The following is a 22,987-nucleotide window of genomic DNA, read 5'->3' as shown; positions in this document are numbered from 1 at the left end:
CAGTTTGGGTTTCACGTCCCGAAGCAACTCATGGGCTACAAGGGACGTAGGGACGTAGAGGCCCATGTACTGTGCGATGTCAGTGCACGTTAAAGAACCCCAGATGGTCGCAATATCTTGAGCCCTTCACTACGGCATCCCTCATAGCCTGATGCGCTTTGGGACATTAAACCCCAGTAAACCAATACACATATATACACGTAGACCTCCACATGCAAATGCACTAATTCAAGAAAAAACAAGGTGCATGTGTGCCCAACCACACAAGACAAATGGAATACAAGTGCCCACAGTACAGTGCTCTCAGACTAGAATACCTTTACAAGTGCATAATCCTCAACTGCCCTTGATTGTTTCGGTTATTGATTTCCATATCTGCAGCGCTAAAGACGAGACAGAAGGAACACACACAAGTCACAGTGTTCCTTCTGTCTTGTCTTTAGCACTGTAGATATGAAAGCTAAAAACCAATTCGTCAAGCATATTGTATTGTGGTTATTGATGTTGAAATAGAATGTGTTTGGTGAGCTGTGCACGTACATATGCACCTCGTCTGTTCTGTGATCCTTCTTGAATGTTCTCTTAGGCGAAGTGTGATGTAGGTCTTGAGTATGAATTTGATTAAGGCAATCACATGCTCTGGACTTTCTCTGTTATGTTTGAGGCTCTCAAAACTCTTCTTGTGCCTATCACAGAATTGTCGAAATCACAACAAGGTTATCCGATCTGCTGTCATTTTTTCAGCTTTCTCCAATGAGTGCCTAAGCACATACTCGGCCGTATGAAGGGTGTGGTGAACAATTTCAGAAGGCATAATCAACCCTCCATTGTTCCTTATAAAAATACCGTATAAACGCGTGTAAGGGCCGCAGCCGTGTATGGGCCGCACCCCGTTTTCCCGAAGGAAATATTAAAAAAAAAAATAAATCCGTGTAAGGGCCGCACCCGAACTTTCCATGACCCAGGCGGGAATAGCCTTCTAAATGCACGCGCCGTGGCCTCCGCGATCGGCTCCGGCTGCGAACAACGGTGCGCTCGATCGCGGAGCGCTTGATCGCGGAGGCCAAGCACGCGCACAAGAGCTTCCAAAAACCGTCCATGAATGGCGCCCGAGGCCGCAGCCATCATCATCATCGTCAATTTTTTTTTCTCCCTCTCGACTTCCCGCTATCTAATCAGCATCGCCAGCTCCAGCCTTTTATGGCGGATTAGCGCGTTCGCCGTAGTCGTGGCTTTCGCGTGCTGCCGCCGAGTAATGCAGTTTTAGCACGATGGGCAAGCACCTTATCAGCTACACGGCTGGGAGTTAGCTCTCGAACGCGGCAAGCGTGCAGCGGACAGGGAACTCGACGTGGCCGAGAAGTGCGTCCGATGACCGTGCAATCAAAAGGGTGCATTGAGATACACAAGCTGCAAAAAACGCGCTTTCCGAGGCGAGCGGTGTGAGTTTCCCGAACTGCTCTGCTAGTGATGGAAATGCGGAACAACGGCTACGCGTTGACAGCGGACATGCTGCGCGGCTTCTTTGGGATGAGCGTGCACCAGAGCACAACACCAGCTCAGAGTCGAAATACTCCGCGCGTGTCGACTGAACGTAGAATAAATGCCGTTCATTCCCTGATTGCTGTCTAAATCGCGTGTAAGAGCCGCACCCCGATAATTGCCTCCCGAATCTGGAAAAAAAAGTGCGGCCCTTACACGTGTTTATACGGTAAGTATGCTGGTGATGCTGTCATTCACCAGCATATGAGTACATGTAGTGCATGTTATTTTTTTTATACAACCCTCACGATGAAGCCCCCAATGTATTGGATGACTTCACTGCTGAAATTGCTTAGGCCGTAGCCAAGGTTTGCAAGTCGTGGCCTGCTACTGTAATAACTGCTGCTTCTTCAGGTGAATCAACACCTTCTTCATTGTCTTGACTCCGCTGTACCCTCATGTGTGGCAGTGTCAGGGCCCCTTCCAGGTCAGGGGCCACATTCCCGGTGTTTGGCGGCCGCACATCAGCATGCATGAGAAGGCTGTGGTGCGCATACCGGAACTGCAGAGCAGATGGATTGTTGTTCCAGCCCCTGCGATGGTGCACACAACTGAAAAACAGTTCCAAGTGGTCCTGACTAAGCCAATAGGTGCAGATATAGCTGTAACAGAAAGAATTACACAATTGTTATGTTCTCACTACAGGCACAGCATCTCAGCGAATGCATATGAGCCTTCCTGGCATACAGTTTGTGCTGACATGTTAACATCATTTAAAGGCAGTACTAGGTTCGAGGAAGTCATTGCCATACCCCATTTTTCGGCCAAATATGTCAAAGAAATACGTGGCTCAGGTGGGACCGCCCCTTCCTAGAGTGACCCATAAAGCTGGCCTTGCTACAGTGTAAGGTAATTTGTGATGAGGAGCTGATATAAACATTATTACTGCACTCTTATACTTCATCATGGTTATAGAATTACCTTAGTTGCCTACATTCTGCATTGTTTTCTGCATTGCGATGTAGCTCACACTAACATATAGGATAATGCAAATTCATGCAAGATTGTTCTAGCAGTGGTAACAGTTGCAACTAATGCTTGCTAGTAACCTTGACTATGAACGAAACATTTTTCATATAAAATATATGCAGCTAGGTGGCTAATCAGTTCTGTTATATGTAACCCATGTAACTACATGCAGTTAGGTATGCTTACTAATTCGACCTGGTTCAAGGAACAAGGCAAGCTAGGGTCACAAGACAACTAGGGACAGAGTAGCGGTTTGTTTTAGTCGGACACACTAGTTTGAAGATATTTCTGCTGCCATTATATAGAATTATTCTGTCTGGCATTATGTATAGACCCAACACTAACTTTGGTTATGGGTTCAGTACCATTGTACAGTTTCGTTCTACTATTTTAGTTTTCAAATAAATAAAATTTAAAAAGTATTCATGCGTATGGGAATCTTCTTGATGTTGGAGTAGTTTCCATGCTTACCTGCTCACAGCAGACTTGAATATCCTTTCTGTCAGTTCAGCAGCACTTTTCAAAGAAAAGACAAGACTGATGATCGACATCCATCGTCTGGACGTACAGACGAGGTCGCCAGATGGGAGTTGCAAAGACATCAATTTGGCTGAGAGGGCCAACATCGTTTTTTTCTGATTTTAGAAGGTTGACACTCGCAGTGGGGCTTTGAAATTCAGTGCAGTCGGGTTTTGGGAGTTCAGCATGTCAAATAAGCTGAAAAGAAGAGTTGTAAATTCAGCAAGAATAAGGTTGGTACCACAACTTACCGGTCAATGTCGGCAATAAGCCTTGCTGTTCCTTCACATCCCCTGAACTGTGGCAGCTTCAGTTGTAGAGCAAGGTTCAGGCTTTTGCTCACAGAGGAGCTCAGTGTTTGGGCGGCCAGCTTCACTTTCATTATTTGCTGATAATATTCAATGTGGCTTCTCCTTAGCTTGTTAGCGGCTCGGAGGCCTTTGGCGTCTTGGAGATCTTGCAGTTTTTCAATATAGTCCCATTCAATTGTCTGTAAAACAAAAATATTGCATTAGAACATGCATGGTAGCCAGTCACATAAACTGCTTCTTACACCATATTCACTGCTCCGTAGAACTTTCTTGTCTTCCAGGAGATTTTGAAGGAGTTTCAAGCCATGTGCAGCATCAAATATTATTGATACCCTTTGTGATGGTTCTTTGGGATGGGGGAATGATGTCTGGAAAAGGCTGCTGCTGGTTTCATGGTTTTCTGCAAGTGCATCACATGTTACTGCTACCACATTTAGGGAGCATTTGCTAAGCAGGACTATAGCTTCACTAACAATGTTCATAAGTGTTTCCCCGCTGATGCCGTTGTTCAGAAAATATCGAAATGAAATCGTCCATGGGCCAGCTACACCCAAAGCCATTATCACAAGGGCATCACCAGCCAGACGTGTCACCAGTTTCCCTAGGGTTCTGGCAATTTCCCAAGTCCACATAACCGATGAGTCGACCACTTGGACTGTCCAAGTCGCACTTTTTTCTGATAGCCATGCCATCCACCATTATACAGCAAAGCTTTTCTCTGTATCTTCTTTCATGTGCTCCAAGGCCTCATGAGTGAACCCTGGCCAAGCATCCACCACTTAAAGGCATGTCCGAATTGTTTGCCAGCTTGGCATTGGGAATTTGCTGGACAGGTAGTTGTAGGCGCTGGAGGAATGGTAGTAAAGTGTTGTTACAAACTTCTGCAGCTTTTCACTGTAGCGCCTTCACCCTGGTGCTTTTTGGGTGTTGGCACTCCAGTTCCTTACAAGTTCTTTAGGAAGTTCTCCAAATGATTCTAGTAGCTGCTGTCCTTTTGAAGAAAGCAAGTTTTCTCTTTAATTTCCTTTATCAAGCTGTTTAGAGTATCAGTTTTGCTTTTTTTTCTTCAGCCGTTTCTTTGTGGCCTGGAGCTTCTGCTTCATTTCAGAAAGCTTCTTGCTAGTACTCAGAAGCCTGGATTTCGGAGATTGTGGTGTAGAATATCTGTGGTCATCACTGTAGGTTTTCTTCTCTCCACGAAGCCAAGGAGATGATGCTGCCTGTAATGGAAGAAAAGCTACTGGTACGTGTATGGCAAACAAAAAGGAACAACGGAATGGCACCTTTGCTATTTTAAGCAACATTTCTTCGACCATCCAAATTAACGAAGAAGCTGTTGGTCACAGCATACTAGGATGTAGCCTCCAATGGCAACAGCAGTGCCATTTTAAGTTTGCGATCTAACATCTCATGTGAGCCCCATACACAAATGGACTTTCATGCTGAAGTGGTACCATCTAAGGCAGAGCAAGTTCCACATGCAGACATATGGACTTCTCGTTATGTGTTTGTTACCTGCAGTCGCCTCTTTGGAGTCTTTGTTTCTGTACTGGCTGCAGCTTCACCTTCACGGGAGGGAGTAAAGGGCACCTGAAATAAAAACAAAAGTCCCTTACTTGTGAGCCCTGGCGAATCAGCTCATTGTGACTTACCAATGGGTGCTTGATTGGTGATCTTCGCGTTGGAGTAATGCCCTCAGAAGGCGCTTCGGTTACCTGCGTGAGAAAAGACGAGAATAACCGGAGGAATAACCACTATTGCTGCATGCCTCTTACCTGCAGTCGCCTCTTTGGGGTCACCGATTGTGAAGTGCCCGCAGCTTCAGCTCCATGGTGGGGAGTGAAAGTCCCCTGAAAGAAAAACAACCCATCACTTGTTGGCACTGACCAATCTGCCCGTTGTGCCTTACCATTGGGCGCTTGATTGGTGACCTTCAGGTTGGAGTTACGCTCTGAGAAGGCGCTTTGGTTACCTGCATGAGAAAAGAGGAGAATAACCGGAAGAATAAGCACTATCGCTTCATGCTTCTTACCTGCAGTCACCTCCATGGGGTCACCAATTGTGAAGTGCCTGCAGCTTCAGCACCACAGTGGGGAGTGAAAGTCCCCTGAAAAAAAGACAGCCCCTCACTTGTTGGCACTGACCAATCTGCCCATTGTGCCTTACCATTGGGCACTTGATTGCTGACCTTCGTGTTGGAGTTACACCCTGAGAAGGTGCTTTGGTTACCTGCATGAGAAAAGATTTTGAATATCTGGAAGAATAAGCACTATCGCTGCATGATTCTTACCTGCAGTCACCTCCTTGGGGTCACCGATTGTGAAGTGCCTGCAGCTTGAGCTCCACAGTGGGGAGTGAAAGTCCCCTGAAAGAAAGACAGCCCCTCACTTGTTGGCACTGACCAATCTGCCCTGTTGTGCCTTACCATTGGGCGCTTGATTGGTGACCTTCATGTTGGAGTTACGCCCTGAGAAGGCGCTTTGGTTGGCTGTGTGAGAAAAGAGGAGAATAACTGGAAGATTAAGTGTTATGTGCCAACAGCAGTGGCGTACTGTGCATGTGTTGGCAACTGAGGGCACAAGCTCTGTGTGTGTATCGACGCTGCACGAGTGTGTGATGTGCAGCCGGCATGGCTCCCATGTTGTGTATCAGTCTTGTAACGTGTTCTTAGTTGTCTAATAAAAGAAGTGCAGACACAACAAATGGCGACGAGGACCGGATCAAGAACGCTCCAAGTACGCCCTGAAGATCGCCACATCGAGCGACAGTAAGCGGCAACCATAAGAAGAGCAACGACAAACACGAAGCGTCGGGCCTAACTCCGCGAACCCTACGCTGGGTGGGAGAAAACAATGGCAGCTCAAGCAGCGCTAATCGGTAAGCTTGACAGTTTCGATGACTCTATTGAAGACTGGTCGTCGTACATTGAAAGGGCGGACGAATACTTCGCGCTGAATTGCTTACCTGAAGAGAAGAAAGTCGCGGCTATAATTACGAGCATGGGAGCAAAAACTTACGCTATCCTTCGCAAGCTGACCACGCCGAACAAACCTTCAGAGAAAACGTACGCAGACATAAAGTGCTTGGGAGATTACTTTTCACCTGTGCCACTTGAGATGTCTGGGCGACTTCGGTTCTACAAGCGTCTGCAGAGAGAAGGTGAATCTGCTAACGAGTACATGGCAGAATTGCGGCGGCTTTCACAGAACTGCAACTTCGGCTCATTTTTGGACCAGGCACTGCGGGATAAATTTGTGTGCGGTCTTCGCTATGTGCAAGTCCAGCAGAGGTTACTAACCGCAAAAAAAGTTACGTTAAAGCTCGCCCTTGACGAAGCAGTAGCACATGAACTTGCCGTAAAGGACATCGCCGAATTCAAAAGCAGGGAAGAAGTGCCAGCCTCCGTTGCACACGTCGAGAAGGAGGTGCGAAGATGTTACAGGTGTGACCGCAAGGGGCATCAACCGTCGAAATGCAAGTTTCTCACAAGTGTTTGTCACAAGTGCAATAAAGTTGGCCACATAAGTATCGCATGTAGAGGCAAGTCAAGTGACGCCAATAGAGTACCACGCCGGTCAAGCCTTACTTACAAGAAGAATAGACAGCCTTCAAAAAGTCAAGTGCATGCCATTGAACAAGACAGTGATGCATTCGAACTTCTGGCACATGTCGACGATGGAAACAAAAGCAGTCTGATCTGGCTGAAGCCACAGATTGAAGGGCACACTCTGGAAATGGAGATGGACACTGGATCCAAGTATTCTCTTGTGCTAAGGACCATGTACGAAGCGTACCTCTCTCATCTGCCTCTGGAGGGAACTTCAGTACAGTTCAAGACGCTGACGGGTCAAGCCTTCAGGCCTAATGGAGTGGCAACAGCCATCGTTACGTTCGGAAAGTCAATGCAACGCGTGCAGTTCTTTGTAGTGGACACTCCAGGACCTCCACTGTTTGGAAGAGACTGGATGAATCGTTTCAACCTTCTCGAGCTGAGCAGTGTATTGAGGATTGACAACCAACTGGGGCCACGTGCAGATCAACTGAACAAGATCCTCGCAGAGCATAGGGACGCCTTTGATGACAGCAGTGGAAAACTCAAGCATTTCAAACTGAAACTGCATCTTAAAGGGACACTGAGGAGAAATTAAAGTTGGCTTGTATCGACAGAATACCAGCTCCTGATTACAAAAACACCACTCATACTGACAACAAAGCTCTTGTAACGTAGAAAAGAGCAAGAACCAAAATGCAGGTATCGCCGCCACAGGCCAAACTCGCAAGTACAAGCGTGCTGAGGTCATAGGACAAAACAGTGTTGCTAGAACTAGGACCCGAGAAGTCACAAATCACTGAGGCGCAGCCAATGCATGTGCAAATCTCCTTGACGTCGCCAGATGGTGCCACGTGCCCGGCAGCTATGCGCGTGCCTGCAGCATCGGGCCGAATCAGCGCCTGCTCACCGGCGGTAGGCGGGCTTCCGGTATTCCGCTAACGGTAACAACATGCACGGTATGCTAAACGTGTCGATTTGCGAGAACTTCGTTGGCGACTTCGAGAATGGGATCCATCATAACGCTGGCAAAACGCCGGTGCAAACGTAAGCGAAGCAACTGTAGCGACGGCCGCAATAGCCGATAGATGCCTTCAACGTGCGGCCGGCGGTAGCTTTCTTTTCGGCTGCTCCTAGGCCGCTCTGCTGGCCGCCAGAAATCACGGAGTCTGCATTACGTCATGCTCACATCATGTTTCATGTCACTTAGTCCTGTGTCGTCATAAGAGAATCCCAAGTTTGAATCAGAGCGGTGGGAAAAACTTTTTCAACTTCGAATCCAAATTTCTTAGAAATAAATGCATCTTTCGCTGCCGGCCAAGTGGCAACAAAGCCATGAAATGCCGAACTATCGGATTTTGCTATAAAAAAAAAATATTAATAGTACTCTCCTCACTGTCCCTTTAAAAGCGGCGCTCAACCAAAGTTCTGCAGGCCACGACAAGTGCCCTATGCCTTGAAGGAGAAAGTGAACACTGAGCTTGAATGGTTGGAAGCAGTCGGTATCCTTACAAAAGTGAATCACAGTGATTGGGCCACACCCATAGTACCTGTAGTGAAAGCAAATGGAACTGTCCGCATATGTGGAGACTTCAAAACCACGATCAACCCTCACTTGGTGGTGGATCAGTATCCCTTACCCCGGCATTGAGGACATCTTTGCAAAGTTAGCAGGAGGACAGAAGTTTTCAAAGATAGATCTGAGACAAGCCTACCTACAAATGGAAGTAGACGATGAGTCCAAGCCGCTCTTGACCATCAACACAGAAAAAGGGCTGTATCAGTAGAACAGAATTATTTTTGGTATCTCTCCTGCACCAGCTGTGTGGTAGAGAACAATAGATCAAATCCTGCAAGGAATTCCAATGTGCCATGCTATCTAAGATGACATTCTTGTCACTGGTGAGTCAGAAGATTCTCATCTCAAGAACTTAGCACTGGTACTCAGAAGACTGCAAGAGTATGGGCTCAGAGCTAACCTCCAGAAATGTTTGTTCTTTGAAGACTCTGTAACATACTGTGGTTACAAATTTGATGGAACCGGGTTACACAAGACAGGACAAAATCCAGGCAGCGATGGGCGCTCCTACACCCAAGTCCACGTCTGAGCTGAGGTCGTTCCTTGGCCTTGTGAATTATTATGGGAAGTTCATTCCAGACAGTGCCAATCTTCTCAGACCACTCCATACACTTCTGGAGAAATCATCACCATGGAAGTGGACAAAAGAGTGTGATGCGGCATTTCAGCGAGCAAAGAAGATTATAGCCTCAGAAACCGTCCTTGTGTACTACAACCCAAGCCTGTAAGTACGTCTAGCATGTGATGCTGGCCCTCATGGACTCGGAGCAGTCCTTTCGCGCAAAATGCCTAATGGGAGCGAAAGACCCATTGCATTAATTTGCATCCCGAACCTTGAAGGCTTCAGAAAGGCAGTACTCTCAGATAGATAAGGAAGCACTAGCCATTGTCTGGGGTATACAAAAGTTCTATGCATACTTGTATGGAAGACACTTCAAGATGATCACAGACCATCAGCCTCTGACACGTATCTTTGGCCCAACCAGCGGTATTCCTGCGATGCAAGCAGCACGCATTCAATGTTATGCCTTGTTTCTAGCTGGGCTCGACTACGAGATACAGTACCGCAAGTCATCGGATAATGCCAATGCAGGTACATTGTCACGCCTTCCTCTTCCAGACAGTCCTGAAGACAAACCAGATGGAGCTGAACTTTTCTACCTGAACCAAATGGAGCAACTACCTGTAACAGCTCATCAAGTCAGACAAGCCACAGAGCATGACTGCCTGTTATCGAGAGTCTGCTACCATGTTGTGAATGGGTGGGACTCATGCAAACAAGACAATGACATTCTTCCATTCTATAGGTATAGGGATGAACTCTCTTTACACCATGGCATCATTGTTTTGGGCATAAGAACTGTCATTCCAGCTGTATTGCGAGAAGCAGTCCTCAACGACCTGCACTCTGGACATCAAGGTACTGTGAAAATGAAGGCGCTTGCACGTTCATTTGTGTGGTGGCCATCTGTTGACGAATAAGTGTGCTGGGTGCTCCAGCGAGAGCAACATGCCACCAAAGGTCTCTTTGCACCCGTGGGAAGTGCCAAGTGGACCATGGCGACGATTTCATTTGGACTTTGCAGGGCCATTCCTGGGCAAAATGTTTCGTATTGCTGTTGACTCCTTCTCAAAATGGCCTGAAGTTCATGTGATGAGTTCAACTACGGCAGAGCACACTGTGCATGCACTGCGCGTTATGTTTGCACGTCACGGCATTCCTGAACGCATCGTCATGGACAATGGTCCTCAATTAACATCAAAAGAACTTCGGACCTTTCCCGGTATACAAACCTCCCCGGACACTGAGATATCACCTGCTCGTGTTCCAGATGAAGACAAATCAGCATCACCTAAACGTGATCTGTGTGTGAGTGCACCAGAGGACAGACTTAATACTCCTCGAGCAGTCGACCCCGTGAACCTCCCTGAACCTACAACAAGTAGTCCAGTTAGGGTACGTCGACCGCCATCAAGAATGGACTTCTAAGAAGAAATTTACGAGGCAGGGAGTGTTGAGTGCCAACAGCAGTGGCGTACTGTGCATGTGTTGGCAACTGAGGGCACAAGCTGTGTGTGTGTATCGACGGCGCGCGAGTGTGTGGTGTGCAGCCGGCATGGCTCCATGTTGTGTATCAGTCGTGTAACGTGTTCTTAGTTGTGTAATAAAAGAAGTGCAGACACAACAATAAGCACTATCGCTGCATGCTTCTTACCCGCAGTCGCCTCCTTGGGGTTACCGATTGCAAAGTGCCTGCCGCTCCAGCTCCACGGTGGGGAGTGAAAATCCCCTGAAAGAAAGACAGCCCCTCACTTTTTGGCACTGACCAATCTGCCCGTTGTGCCTTACCATTGGGTGCTTGATTGGTGACCTTTGTGTTGGAGTTACGCTTACCTGCGTGAAAAAAGATTAGAATAACCAGAAGAATAACCACTATCACTGCATGCTTCTTACCCGCAGTCGCCTCCTTCGGGCTACCGATTGCGAAGTGCCTGCCGCTCCAGCTCCACGGTGGGGAGTGAAAGTCCCCTGAAAGAAAGACAGCCCCTCACTTGTTGGCACTGACCAATCTGCCCGTTGTGCCTTACCATTGGGCGCTTGATTGGTGACCTTTGTGTTGGAGTTACGCCCTGAGAAGGTGCTTTGGTTACCTGCGTGAGAAAAGAGGAGAATAACCGGAAGAATAAGCACTATCACTGCATGCTTCTTACCTGCAGTTGCCTCCTTGGGGTTACCGATTGCAAAGTGCCTGCAGCTCCAGCTCCACGGGGGGGAGTGAAAGTCCCCTGAAAGAAAGACAGCCCCTCACTTGCTCGCACTGGCCAATCTGCCGTTGTGCCTTACCATTGGGCACTTGATTGGTGACCTTTGTGTTGGAGTTACGCCCTGAGAAGGTGCTTTGGTTACCTGCGTGAGAAAAGATTAGAATAACCAGAAGAATAAGCACTATCGCTGCATGCTTCTTACCTGCAGTCACCTCCTTGGGGTTACCTGTTGCGAAGTGCCTGTAGCTTGAGCTCCACGGTGGGGAGTGAAAGTCCCCTGAAAGAAAGACAGCCCCTCACTTGTTGGCACTGACCAATCTGCCCGTTGTGCCTTACCATTGGGCGCTTGATTGGTGACCTTTGTGTTGGAGTTACGCCCTGAGAAGGCCCTTTGGTTGCCTGTGTGAGAAAAGAGGAGAATAACCAGAAGAATAAGCACTCTCGCTACATGCTTCTTACCCGCAGTCGCCTCCTTGGGGTTACCGATTGCAATGTGCCTGCAGCTCCAGCTCCACGGGGGGGAGTGAAAGTCCCCTGAAAGAAAGACAGCCCCTCACTTGCTCGCACTGGCCAATCTGCCCGTTGTGCCTTACCATTGGGCACTTGATTGGTGACCTTTGTGTTGGAGTTACGCCGTGAGAAGGTGCTTTGGTTACCTGCGTGAGAAAAGATTAGAATAACCAGAAGAATAAGCACTATCGCTGCATGCTTCTTACCTGCAGTCACCTCCTTGGGGTTACCTGTTGCGAAGTGCCTGTAGCTTGAGCTCCACGGTGGGGAGTGAAAGTCCCCTGAAAGAAAGACAGCCCCTCACTTGTTGGCACTGACCAATCTGCCCGTTGTGCCTTACCATTGGGCGCTTGATTGGTGACCTTTGTGTTGGAGTTACGCCCTGAGAAGGCCCTTTGGTTGCCTGTGTGAGAAAAGAGGAGAATAACCAGAAGAATAAGCACTCTCGCTACATGCTTCTTACCTGCAGTCACCTCCTTGGGGTTATCGATTCCGAAGTGCCTACAGCTCCAGCTCCACGGTGGGGAGTGAAAGTCGCTTGAAAGAAAGACAGCCCCTCAGTTGTTGGCACTGGCCAATCTGTCTTTTGTGTCTCACTGTTGGGTGCTTGAATGGCGACTTTCGTGTGGGAGAGTGTACTTCAGATGTTGTGTCGCTGCCTGAGAGAAGGAAAAATAATGACTAAGGCACCAGGTTATTACTAGTTTACAATATTGTTCCAGAATACAGGCAGGTGTGTGACAAACTGTGATTCTGAGCTGTGAATGTTATCTCGTAGAAAGAATAATTTTATCTGAACTTGTCAGTGTATTCACTGTTTGCACCCTCTATCAGTTGCTTATGCTAGCACTTTTTGGAATGCGGACTGCGTTATTTTAAAATACTACGAGCGTTCAGTCATCATAACCATATTATGGTTATTAAGATTCTAACTTCTGAATAAGGTTGCTGTTTTTCATACATTTTTTTGTTTTTCTTATTCTCAGGGCAACCTCTTTTTTGTGAATTTTTAAAACTCCCTCTCAAGTTAGGTGTAAAGACAGTAGGTAGTAGATAAGAGAATGCTCTGGCTAGAAATTAATTCACTGTGGGCCGAAATTTCTATTCGTTGTTGTGGACTTATGTCTGCAAAAAGATAGGTGATTGAATACAAGCTGGGAGGTATTACAACTTGTTTTTTTTTTTTTCAAATATATCAATCACCATCGTGGTATCAAATTGAGGTAGGGCTGCATTCGGGGACGTTTCAGCGCTGCCATAGAGAAATATTTGAGTATTTGTAAGTATAATGCACATAGTTTCGCTTTCGTTGTTATTAACCTGTTGGTGTTCTTGCAATGCAAAAATGCTCGGCACTGCATCAGGTTCACGGTGTAAGAGTAGGCTAGGTGAGCGAACGGCAACGAAGAGGCGCCGCTCCGAGCGGAGAGGATAGTGCAGTAGTTGGCCGGCAGTTCAAGAGAGGGCGCACCAAACTGAGGCCCGTTAGGGAGCTTCCAAGCGTGCGCGCGCGCTTCTTTTACGCGCCTTTTCCCGTCCAGATATCGCTTTTGTGTCAGTCGTGTTTATTGGTGTGGTGTCACTGTTTTGAAGCTTGCTCTTCGATTTCACCCCACACTGATGCACTGGTGACATGGGGAAGTGCTTCGTGCCTTTTTGTAAGACTGGCTACAAGTCTTGTGCAGAAAAGTTATCACTTTTCAAGCCACCAAATGACGACGAGAGGTTGGAGGCATGGAGAAGAGCAATCCCGCGCAAAGATCGCGTGCTGCAACGGACGGACCGTGTGTGTGAGAAGCATTTCGCTCCTCATTTTATTCTAAAAACGTGGTCCTCCGAAATAGATGGTCACGTTCTGATGTCAGGGAATAGAAGAGCCGGCCTAACAAAGGACGCTGTGCCTTCAATTTTCGAAGGGGCACCGAGTTACCTTTCCAAGAAGATCAAGAGTCCCCGAAAAAGAGTGAAGCGGATAGAAAAACCTGTGGCAACTTCTGCGCGTCCTCCGAATTACATCAGCATACCTGAGGGTTCATCACATGGTGCGGAAGTGTCGAAGACCGCAGCCACGAGCCACAAAGACGAAAACAGCGATGACATGGAAGCTCTCAACCAGCCTTCATTCGAGGACTTATTTGACTTGGTAGCAAACATGTGCCTACCGAGGTCATCGTGGGCAGTACATCGGATCGACGAAGAGGGTATCAAAGACATTCTGGTCAGTGATTCTCGCGTAGTGTACAGTGACGGAAGCTGCTGTATATTTAATAAGAAGTACTGGCTCGTAAACTCTGACATGGCGGTCCAAGCCTACATTTTCGACAGGCCAGTTGACTGCACAGCAATTGGAATCAGCCCGTCTGTCTCAACAACATGTGAACTTGAGAAAATGGTAACAACTTTTGACAATGTGAACGTTTGCTGCGGCGGACCAAGTTTAAAAAGCTTTCCGTCTGTGCTGCCCGAATATGCTTATGTGGACAACCAAAAAAAGTGGAGACATAACAAATACCCGTTATTATCGCCTGCAGGCGGAATATGTCGGCCATGCAGTGGCCTCCACAACACTCTGCAGTTGCATGCTGACCGCCAAACGGCAAGGGCAAAGAAAAAGGTACCGCTTCAACGGATCAGGCTTTCTGCTTTGAGGAAAGGTGTACCGTCTGCCCAACTTGAAAGAATCAACGCGTTGCGCCATGCAAAAGCCCCTGTACTGCGGTCTCGAGCACTACTTTTAGCGCGAAACAAATTGCTGATGAAACAGTTGAAAAACTGTCAGGAAGAATTCGCAAAAGTGAAAGAGGAAGGGCTCGCAGAGAAGCTAGAAAGTATGGATTTACCTGCAGCGCAGTTGCTTCTTGTAAAGGAGTGCATTGCTGCAGCTAAATGCACTACGAAGAAGAACAGACGATACACTGACGACTGGCTGCTGCTGTGCCTTTTGCTAAACATCCGAAGCCCTGCGGCATACTCTTTCCTGCGCAGCAATGCAATATTACCTCTTCCATGCGTTTTGACAATCAGGAAGTACATCAGCTTAGTCGGGCTGAAGTGTGGCTTTGACGAAGCGTTTTTTAAGGCCCTTAAAATGAAAGTTGCCTCGAAAACAGCATTTCAACGAAGAGGGATCCTTATTCTTGACGAGATTCAAGTTAGAAAGGAGATCACGGTGAACTCACGAACAATGACATATGCCGGTCTTGTTGACTTTGGTGAGAAGCTGAGCTAGTGAATTGCAAAACAAGGGGCAGGCTCACGCACCCTAACATGCACCTCTATCAGCTTTTTATGGAAGCTGAAGAGCATTTCTCGAAAAACGCAAATCTGAGAGATGCCTACGATAAAACAGTTGACGCTGTACTAGAGAAGTTCACTTTCCCTTGTACTATCCACAGAGAGGACATGCTTGCCAAGCTACTCCATTATTATATAAGCCTTCGTATGCGTCAGTACTGCCGTCAAATGAAACGCAAGCACGTTGAAAAAGGCCAGGACTTGCGTAAAATGTCCAAACTTGTTTGACCACAAGGAGCCGAGCTGAGTGAACTGTTTGTTATTTTGGTTGTATGCACAACAGTAGAATTTAAGTATTTTGTGTGTAATCCAGTTTGCAGTGACTACTTTTTGCTTCATGTATGAAATAAACACACAACGTTCTACCTGGGTTAAAACTTTTTTCTGGGCTGCGGAAAACACCCACTCATCATCCTCACAGAAATTCCATGCAGTTCTCGCATAACCCCACTAAGGCATGCGTTCAGTCGCTTTCACACACAAACATTCATTTCCCCATCGCTGCACCGTGGCCGCTTGATTTTCAAATGCGACTGTTAACCGAGAAAAGTTGAAACCATTGTAATACTGGCATGCTTGGTTCCCGCTCCACCAAAGCTTCTCCGTAGCGTCGTCTGTCGTCTTGCGCGAGCGTCGATAAAGGGGCTTTACGCTTGGCCTGATCTGTGGACAATTTTTTCAAACAGTTAACGGTGATTCACAGTATAACAAACGCGTAAAAAACCAGCTGGGGGCCGCAAGTTTTCCTCGAGCTGCATGCGGAGAAGCTGTGCTAAAGGCACGAACGGCGCCGCTACGGGCGCTTAACGGGTGCAAGTTGGAAGCGCCATCTGTCGAGCGAGAAGGAAGCACAATAGTATCGTGCGACGGCAGGCGGCGGCGTTCGCTCACCTAAGCTATGTCTTACACCGTGATCAGGTTTGAAAACCCTCCTGGCGTGGCTGGTATAAAAGGTTGACGGGTCAAAATTCTGAGAGCAGATCAGCGGCCTCGGGACAAGTTGAGACAGTGATAACCCCGTTGCGACCAGCCACCTGCTCAGCAGTTCCATGTTCTTGTAAGGAAACCTTAAAAAAAAGAGGTTAATTCGCTTGGTGTCATCCGCACCAAGCGAATACCCTTAACTAGTACACTATACCTTAACGAAACCGAAACCTCGCTCCCTAAAGTTTGAAACCGGAACTGAGCGTCTGCTCGTGAACTTCGTTCACAATCGCCCAAAGATAAATCAAAAGAGCGCAATAAATATTTTGAACATCTCAAAATTTGTTTAAAATTGTATAAATTACTTGTAATAGTGTATATGATTATTTTTTCTACCAGAGCTTTCTGAACTTGTTCAAAGTTTACCCATCCTTGACTTAGGAAGAAAAAAATTTGCTGGCCACTATGATCTAATGTAAGATGGCGTTTAAGATGGCGACTTACATGCGTGGACCACTTTGCTAGCAAAGTGGGATAACTGGATAACCAAGTGGGATAACTGTACGGACCGATAAACTGCTGAGTTGAGTTATGGCCGGCAGTGATTCCAGCGCATCCGCATGGTGGACTGCAGTGATATTCCGTATATTCACTCGAACGTCTTTAATTTCGTTAGTCACGAATGCCTCGAGCTCCACAGACGTGACTTGCCTGTTAAGCCACCTCATGTTGTCGGTTGGGTGCACACGAAGGACGAGGATAGTGTATGCAGGTGTGTGGCCACTTATTTTTGCAATGGACTCAGTAGATGGCGATCCGGCTCTCAATAGATTTCTCTTGGTCTTCCGGCTGAGGTAGGTCTCAAAGCCATCTTCACTGCTGGCCTCGCTGACGTACTGGATGATATCATAGATGTCGGGGTCACTCAAAAGGCTGCACCGCTTCTTCGACGAGCTCGAAACGGAAGCCGCCTTATTTGTCGGATGCCCAGGAGAATCCAATTCCATCGCCATATGACGGGGGACGGCGTCCCCGCAATATACACACGCAGAAACACTGAAAGAAGCTTGAGACTGAGAGAAAGCATTCCACAATAATCGCGTATATGCTATGGAGCCTACAACCGTAAGAAAATGGCGGGACGAGGCGAGGCGTATTATAGTAGCGAAGCTTCCAAATACTTCCAACTGCCCAGATTTGAAACAAGTAAAGAAAAATGCGCGTGCCGTCATAACGTGTGTCGTGTGGCACGAAAAAAGAAATGCTGGACAGCCTTGAAATTTTGCCATTCACACGGTATAATTTGTACAGAGTAAGAAGACGCGACGAGCACAATAAACACCATTTTTTTTGTTAGTCGGCACTCGCACTCTCTTTTCCCGGGCCTTTGGTCTCTTTCGTGTATTGCGATGAATTTCTAGACTGGCGCAGTTCTAGAAGATTACCACCAGGTTCGGAGCATCTTTCGAGCGCCCATGTTAGCGAGCAACGGACGGTGAAAAAATATGGTTATCGAGTTTTATTTACACAAAACACAGATACAAATGCGAAAGTTTTTAAAAATCATAATTTATTAACCAGCCGCCGCGCTGGCTAAGCGGTTACGGCGCTCGGCTGCTGACCCGGAAAACGCGGGTCCGATCCCGGCCGAGGAGGTCGCCGGTCGCATTTCGATGGAGGCGAAATGCTAGAGGCCTGAGTGCTTTGCGATGTCAGTGCATGTTAAAGGACGCCAGGTGGTCTAAATTTCAGGAGCCCTCAGCTACGGCGTCCCTCACAGCCTGAGTCGTTCTGGGACGTCAAAACCCCCATAAACCGAAACCATTAACAAAAATAACTCATTCGCCTGAGAAACGCGTACTCCCGTCCTAATTCGCCGAGATGAATAGCGTGAAACTTCATTGGAAACAACCTTATTCCCGGCTTTCGGTCAAACGAGGCACTTTGGCTGCGAATGGGGCCATTTTTACTGCCACTTCTGGCTGACACTCTTGACTTGTGCGCTGAAAAGCAAGTTTATGGAAACTTTTTAGACTTGTTATCTAAGAAGTGCGGCACTTTCTGCAAGATAATTTTAATATTCCACTTCGACTACACTGACACGATTTTGTGCTCATGACCACTGGCTATAATCAGGTAAAATATTTGACCGGCTTGTAGGTGTTATCATCATCGTGGCACACATTAAACCTGCGCCTTTTGTACCAACTTAAGGCATTAAGAATTTACTTTAATTTCTAGTGCGCATAGGTATAAGGTGAGCTGCCTGTTGTGTATCAATCATAAAAATTCGCAGCGTACTCGATCGCAATACGACGCGCCCACCACGCACATTAAATATTAGACAGCTTTTAATACGTATGCAGATATGCTAAACTACAGTATTTTGTGCGTAATTACGCTGTTTTTCATATCCGCACTTTCAGTTCAGCGTATGCAAATGGAGCCGCTATGATGGATGGACGGACGGACGGACGGATGGATGGATGGATAGGATCGCCCCCTTTGAAACGGGGTGGTGGCAATTGCCACCATGCTCAGCTTTTCTTTCTTTATTATTTTTTTTGTTTACTGTGTTGGCAATTCTCATTAAGAATCGCCGTCATCTTTACATACGGTTTCCTACAATTCTAACCTTATGCCACATCTCTGCTTTTCAGCCACCAATCCTCCAATCTATTTTTGCTAACTTCCACTGCAGATTTACTTACATGACCATTGTTATCTTTAAACCCTAGGGCCCCAGGAAGAGTGACTGCGCCTGCATCGACATCCGGATGGATACCATCACATTTGATTATGAGGTGTTCAACTGTTTCCACAGATCTACCACACACTTGAATTGAAGAAAATAGCGCCAGAGCATGCAAACCACGAAAAGACAAGGACGAGACACAAAGCGCTAACTCACAACTAATTTTATTGAAACCAGGCAGCGCCTTTATATGGCGAAGTTTCACTGAAAAAGAGGGAGGAGGGCAGGAAAGGTAAAGATATCAAAGCGACCATCACAGCGAGCACACATGAGGAAGCGGTAACTAAAACAAAAACAAAAAAGTTAACAAAGATTATTTAAGGGCGGCATCTAAGAATTCGAACTCGGATGAAAAAAGTGAAACAGATGGGGTGCTGACACACCTATTGCCAAGTTTTCTTATGTGAAAAGCCTCCAGACATTCACGTGCCTTCTTATCTGCGCTTTTGCCAAGAATCTTAGTCTGACTGAATCGTGCCTCGCATCCGTCGCACCCCATAATATGCGCTACCAAATGTGCATATTTATCCTTTAAATCTGATAAATTTCGGGCATGTTCCCCCAAGCGCTCGTTGATGCAACGCCCAGTCTGGCCGACATAGGTCTTCCCACACGTTAAGGGGATAGCATAGACAACTCCTGCGGAACACAAGATGAATGGAGAGTCGTGCCTTATCTGGCAACCCCGCTTTCTTGAGCTGCAAATACGGGGGCACAGCTTTTTCAGCTTGTTGGGGGCGGAAAAAACGACACTCACCCCATGCCTGTTGGCCACTTTCTTCAAGTTGTGAGCAGTTTTGTGCAAGTAAGGCACCACCAACGGCTTCTGTGACCTGCAAAGATCCTCTCCGGAGTTTCTTCGTGTTCCTTGCTTAAGTTTCTTTAGAAGGGTCTCGCAGACAGCAGTCAACACTGAGCAGGGGAACCCAGCCGCCGAAAGCCGGCTCACCTGATTGTGGAAGCTAGCTTGCAACCGATGCGGGCACGACTTTTTCAAAGAAGACTCCAAGCAATGCGACGCTATTGCTCTTTTCACCGTCTTTGAGTGCATAGAATCATAAGGCAAAAGATCTTTCTTCGCGCGCGGGTAATAGCTGGGGCTATTACCCGCGCGCGAAGAAAGATCTTTTGCCTTATGATTCTACGCACTCAAAGACGGTGAAAAGAGCAATAGCGTCGCATTGCTTGGAGTCTTCTTTGAAAAAGTCGTGCCCGCATCGGTTGCAAGCTAGCTTCCACAATCAGGTGAGCCGGCTTTCGGCGGCTGGGTTCCCCTGCTCAGTGTTGACTGCTGTCTGCGAGACCCTTCTAAAGAAACTTAAGCAAGGAACACGAAGAAACTCCGGAGAGGATCTTTGCAGGTCACAGAAGCCGTTGGTGGTGCCTTACTTGCACAAAACTGCTCACAACTTGAAGAAAGTGGCCAACAGGCATGGGGTGAGTGTCGTTTTTTCCGCCCCCAACAAGCTGAAAAAGCTGTGCCCCCGTATTTGCAGCTCAAGAAAGCGGGGTTGCCAGATAAGGCACGACTCTCCATTCATCTTGTGTTCCGCAGGAGTTGTCTATGCTATCCCCTTAACGTGTGGGAAGACCTATGTCGGCCAGACTGGGCGTTGCATCAACGAGCGCTTGGGGGAACATGCCCGAAATTTATCAGATTTAAAGGATAAATATGCACATTTGGTAGCGCATATTATGGGGTGCGACGGATGCGAGGCACGATTCAGTCAGACTAAGATTCTTGGCAAAAGCGCAGATAAGAAGGCACGTGAATGTCTGGAGGCTTTTCACATAAGAAAACTTGGCAATAGGTGTGTCAGCACCCCATCTGTTTCACTTTTTTCATCCGAGTTCGAATTCTTAGATGCCGCCCTTAAATAATCTTTGTTAACTTTTTTGTTTTTGTTTTAGTTACCGCTTCCTCATGTGTGCTCGCTGTGATGGTCGCTTTGATATCTTTACCTTTCCTGCCCTCCTCCCTCTTTTTCAGTGAAACTTCGCCATATAAAGGCGCTGCCTGGTTTCAATAAAATTAGTTGTGAGTTAGCGCTTTGTGTCTCGTCCTTGTCTTTTCGTGGTTTGCATGCTCTGGCGCTATTTTCTTCAATTCAAGTATGCACCAACTCGCCCAAGAAGAAGTGTTAATGCTACCACACACTGCACATGTGTCATCTTCTTCGTTAAATTTCTTTTTGTAGCTGCGCGTTCTAAGACACACTGACCTAGCTTCAAAAAGTAGGGCACTGCCTCTTGAGTTCTCACAGAAAAATTCTTTCCTGATCTGCCTTTTCCAGTATCGATATAGTTCTACACTATGTTTTCCATTGAATTCATCCAATTTTTATCTTCCGCGTTTTTAACCTGTCGTTTAATGCTCTTTCTTTCTCCGTCCTCATGACCGGCATACTTACTGGATAACTTTAGCATAGTGGCGCCATCTGGTTTTTAGAACGGGAACAATTTTTATCAACGCACGGTTGGTCTCGACGCGCGCGCTTCCTCGCTTCTCCTTTAGGCCTGAGCAGGCGCCGAAAGAGCAAAGCATTTTTTCTGCGCTGCACCACCGCTGATCTCCGCGAGAGGCCGGAAATGCTGTAATCGTCCTGCAGTTGACTACGGCAAGGAGAGGCGAGGATTAAAACTTGGCAGGCCACATCCAAAATTGCCGGGCGATTCCTACAGAACCTCACGACAAAGACGTTTCCCAGTGCACCCATATTATTTAGGCGCGCTCTCGCTGGTAAGGCAGTGTGCGAGCTCTCGTCAAGCATTTTGTTCAATTTATCTTTATGTCATGAAGGCACTATAATTCCCCCTCCCCCCCCCTCTCACATCCCTATACTTCTTTGCGCCAGCTCACTACGAATATCCTGGCGGCGCACCTACATTCTATGCGTCCGCAAGCAAGGAAGTCGCGACTGCGTGACGCCAACGGAAGGAACCTTTTTTTTCCTCCCCTACAAATAAGAAAGGCTCCTTTCGTCAGCGTCACGCAGCCACATCAGTAAAATTTGTCGCACGTGTTTCTGGGCAGTCATTTCCTAGAGTTTACGTTTTTTTTTACCTCTCTTGATGACAGTTGCGGGGATGAGAGCTTCTCTGTCCTGTTGACTCGTCCCTGTCTTTCGGCGCGCTTTACGTAAAACGCGGTTTTCCAACTAGCCCAGACCCATACCCTAATGAGAGATCTATTGCCTTGCCCGACTACTACTGAGTGAGGCGACACGCCAGCGCCTTTTGGAAACTGGAACAGGCGGTTCCGTATTCAGGGATAATGCGATTCAAACGAAGTGGTTATCAGAGGCTGATTTTGTGAATCTGCTTTATGAATCGGTCACTTTTCATGATTTCTTTCTTGGAGTTTTGAAAAGAAAAAAATATATGTGTCGTTTAACTTTGTCCCCGAATCAGCAAAACGTCGTCTCATCGTATCAAAAACCTGCATGTAGTCCACACCGTTCAGAGAAAATCACAACCTTCTGCATGATTCTTTTGCGCAGCAAGCAGTTGAGAAAGTATGGCCAGTGTAGTTTCAGACATGTTACAGGTGCACACCTCAGAGAAGTGTGGCGACGCACCGTTTGGAAGAGACATTTGCCATTACTGCGTGGAATTCTCCACATACGGTGCAGTAATAAGACGAAGGGATACCAAAGAATGTCGAAGAAGGGAGTGACGCAGAAATAGTTATATTTGGCAGGTCATCCTCCGCGCTGCTTTCATACCCGATAAAATTGGGGCCCTGTGAACAGTCCTAACGCTCTAACAACAAATGCAGCATAATTATACTCAATTCGGCGACCATGACACTCTAATTTACAACTACGAAGGAACACCAAATAACCGCTGTCCTTTTTCAGTGGAGCCAGTGACTAGGGAACATAGCAGTCAGTCATTACTTTTCGGTTGCCGTGTGGTTAGAGCGACTGCACCATGAATAATGCACACTCAAAAGTGCCAGAATATTTTTGCTACGAGCGAAACAACTATGTTCTGCATATTTCCAGTTCAGTCGCATAATACCAGTCTCCACGCAACCGCATACAAACCACGCCACACGCGTAGCGCACTGTACGCGCGGCTTCCCGCCGCGCGCGCGCTCGATCCAGGTGGCCGTGCGCCACCCACGCGCCGCCTAAACCTGTTTTCGCGCTCCCTCAGCCATTGTGTTGTCCGCGTCGACCTCGCCGCTTTGCTGTCGTGCGGGCGTCACTGCTGCGTGCCTGCGAGATACCTCCCAACCTTGATGTTTGTTGCCATGTTGCTTA

At 47.3% G+C, this 22,987-nt stretch overlaps 1 protein-coding gene and 1 long non-coding RNA gene across 2 annotated transcripts; both read right to left on the bottom strand.

The window, feature by feature from the left end:
- Positions 1-4,012: 4,012 nt before the first annotated feature.
- Positions 4,013-5,305, bottom strand: LOC149353481 (uncharacterized). The gene is made up of 5 exons (XM_089577355.1): positions 5,251-5,305; positions 5,117-5,191; positions 4,994-5,056; positions 4,857-4,931; positions 4,013-4,561 (listed from the first exon to the last, which is right to left on the bottom strand). Exons 1-5 carry the CDS (start codon positions 5,251-5,253, stop codon positions 4,388-4,390), a joined length of 390 nt encoding a protein of 129 aa, XP_089433481.1. The 5' UTR covers positions 5,254-5,305; the 3' UTR covers positions 4,013-4,387.
- A 5,493-nt stretch (positions 5,306-10,798) lies between these two features.
- On the bottom strand, positions 10,799-11,126 carry LOC149353480 (uncharacterized). The gene is made up of 3 exons (XR_016289586.1): positions 11,060-11,126; positions 10,926-11,000; positions 10,799-10,865 (listed from the first exon to the last, which is right to left on the bottom strand). It is a non-coding gene; the product is annotated as an uncharacterized LOC149353480 (long non-coding RNA).
- Between the last annotated feature and the right edge of the window lie 11,861 nt (positions 11,127-22,987).

Source organism: Amblyomma mixtum, chromosome 3 (assembly GCF_055824585.1).
Source record: "Amblyomma mixtum isolate Tamu chromosome 3, ASM5582458v1, whole genome shotgun sequence".
In the NCBI taxonomy this organism is placed as follows: Eukaryota; Metazoa; Arthropoda; class Arachnida; order Ixodida; family Ixodidae; genus Amblyomma; species Amblyomma mixtum.
Note: the sequence above shows the minus strand (reverse complement) of the source record. Positions and strands in the feature narration are given on the sequence as shown.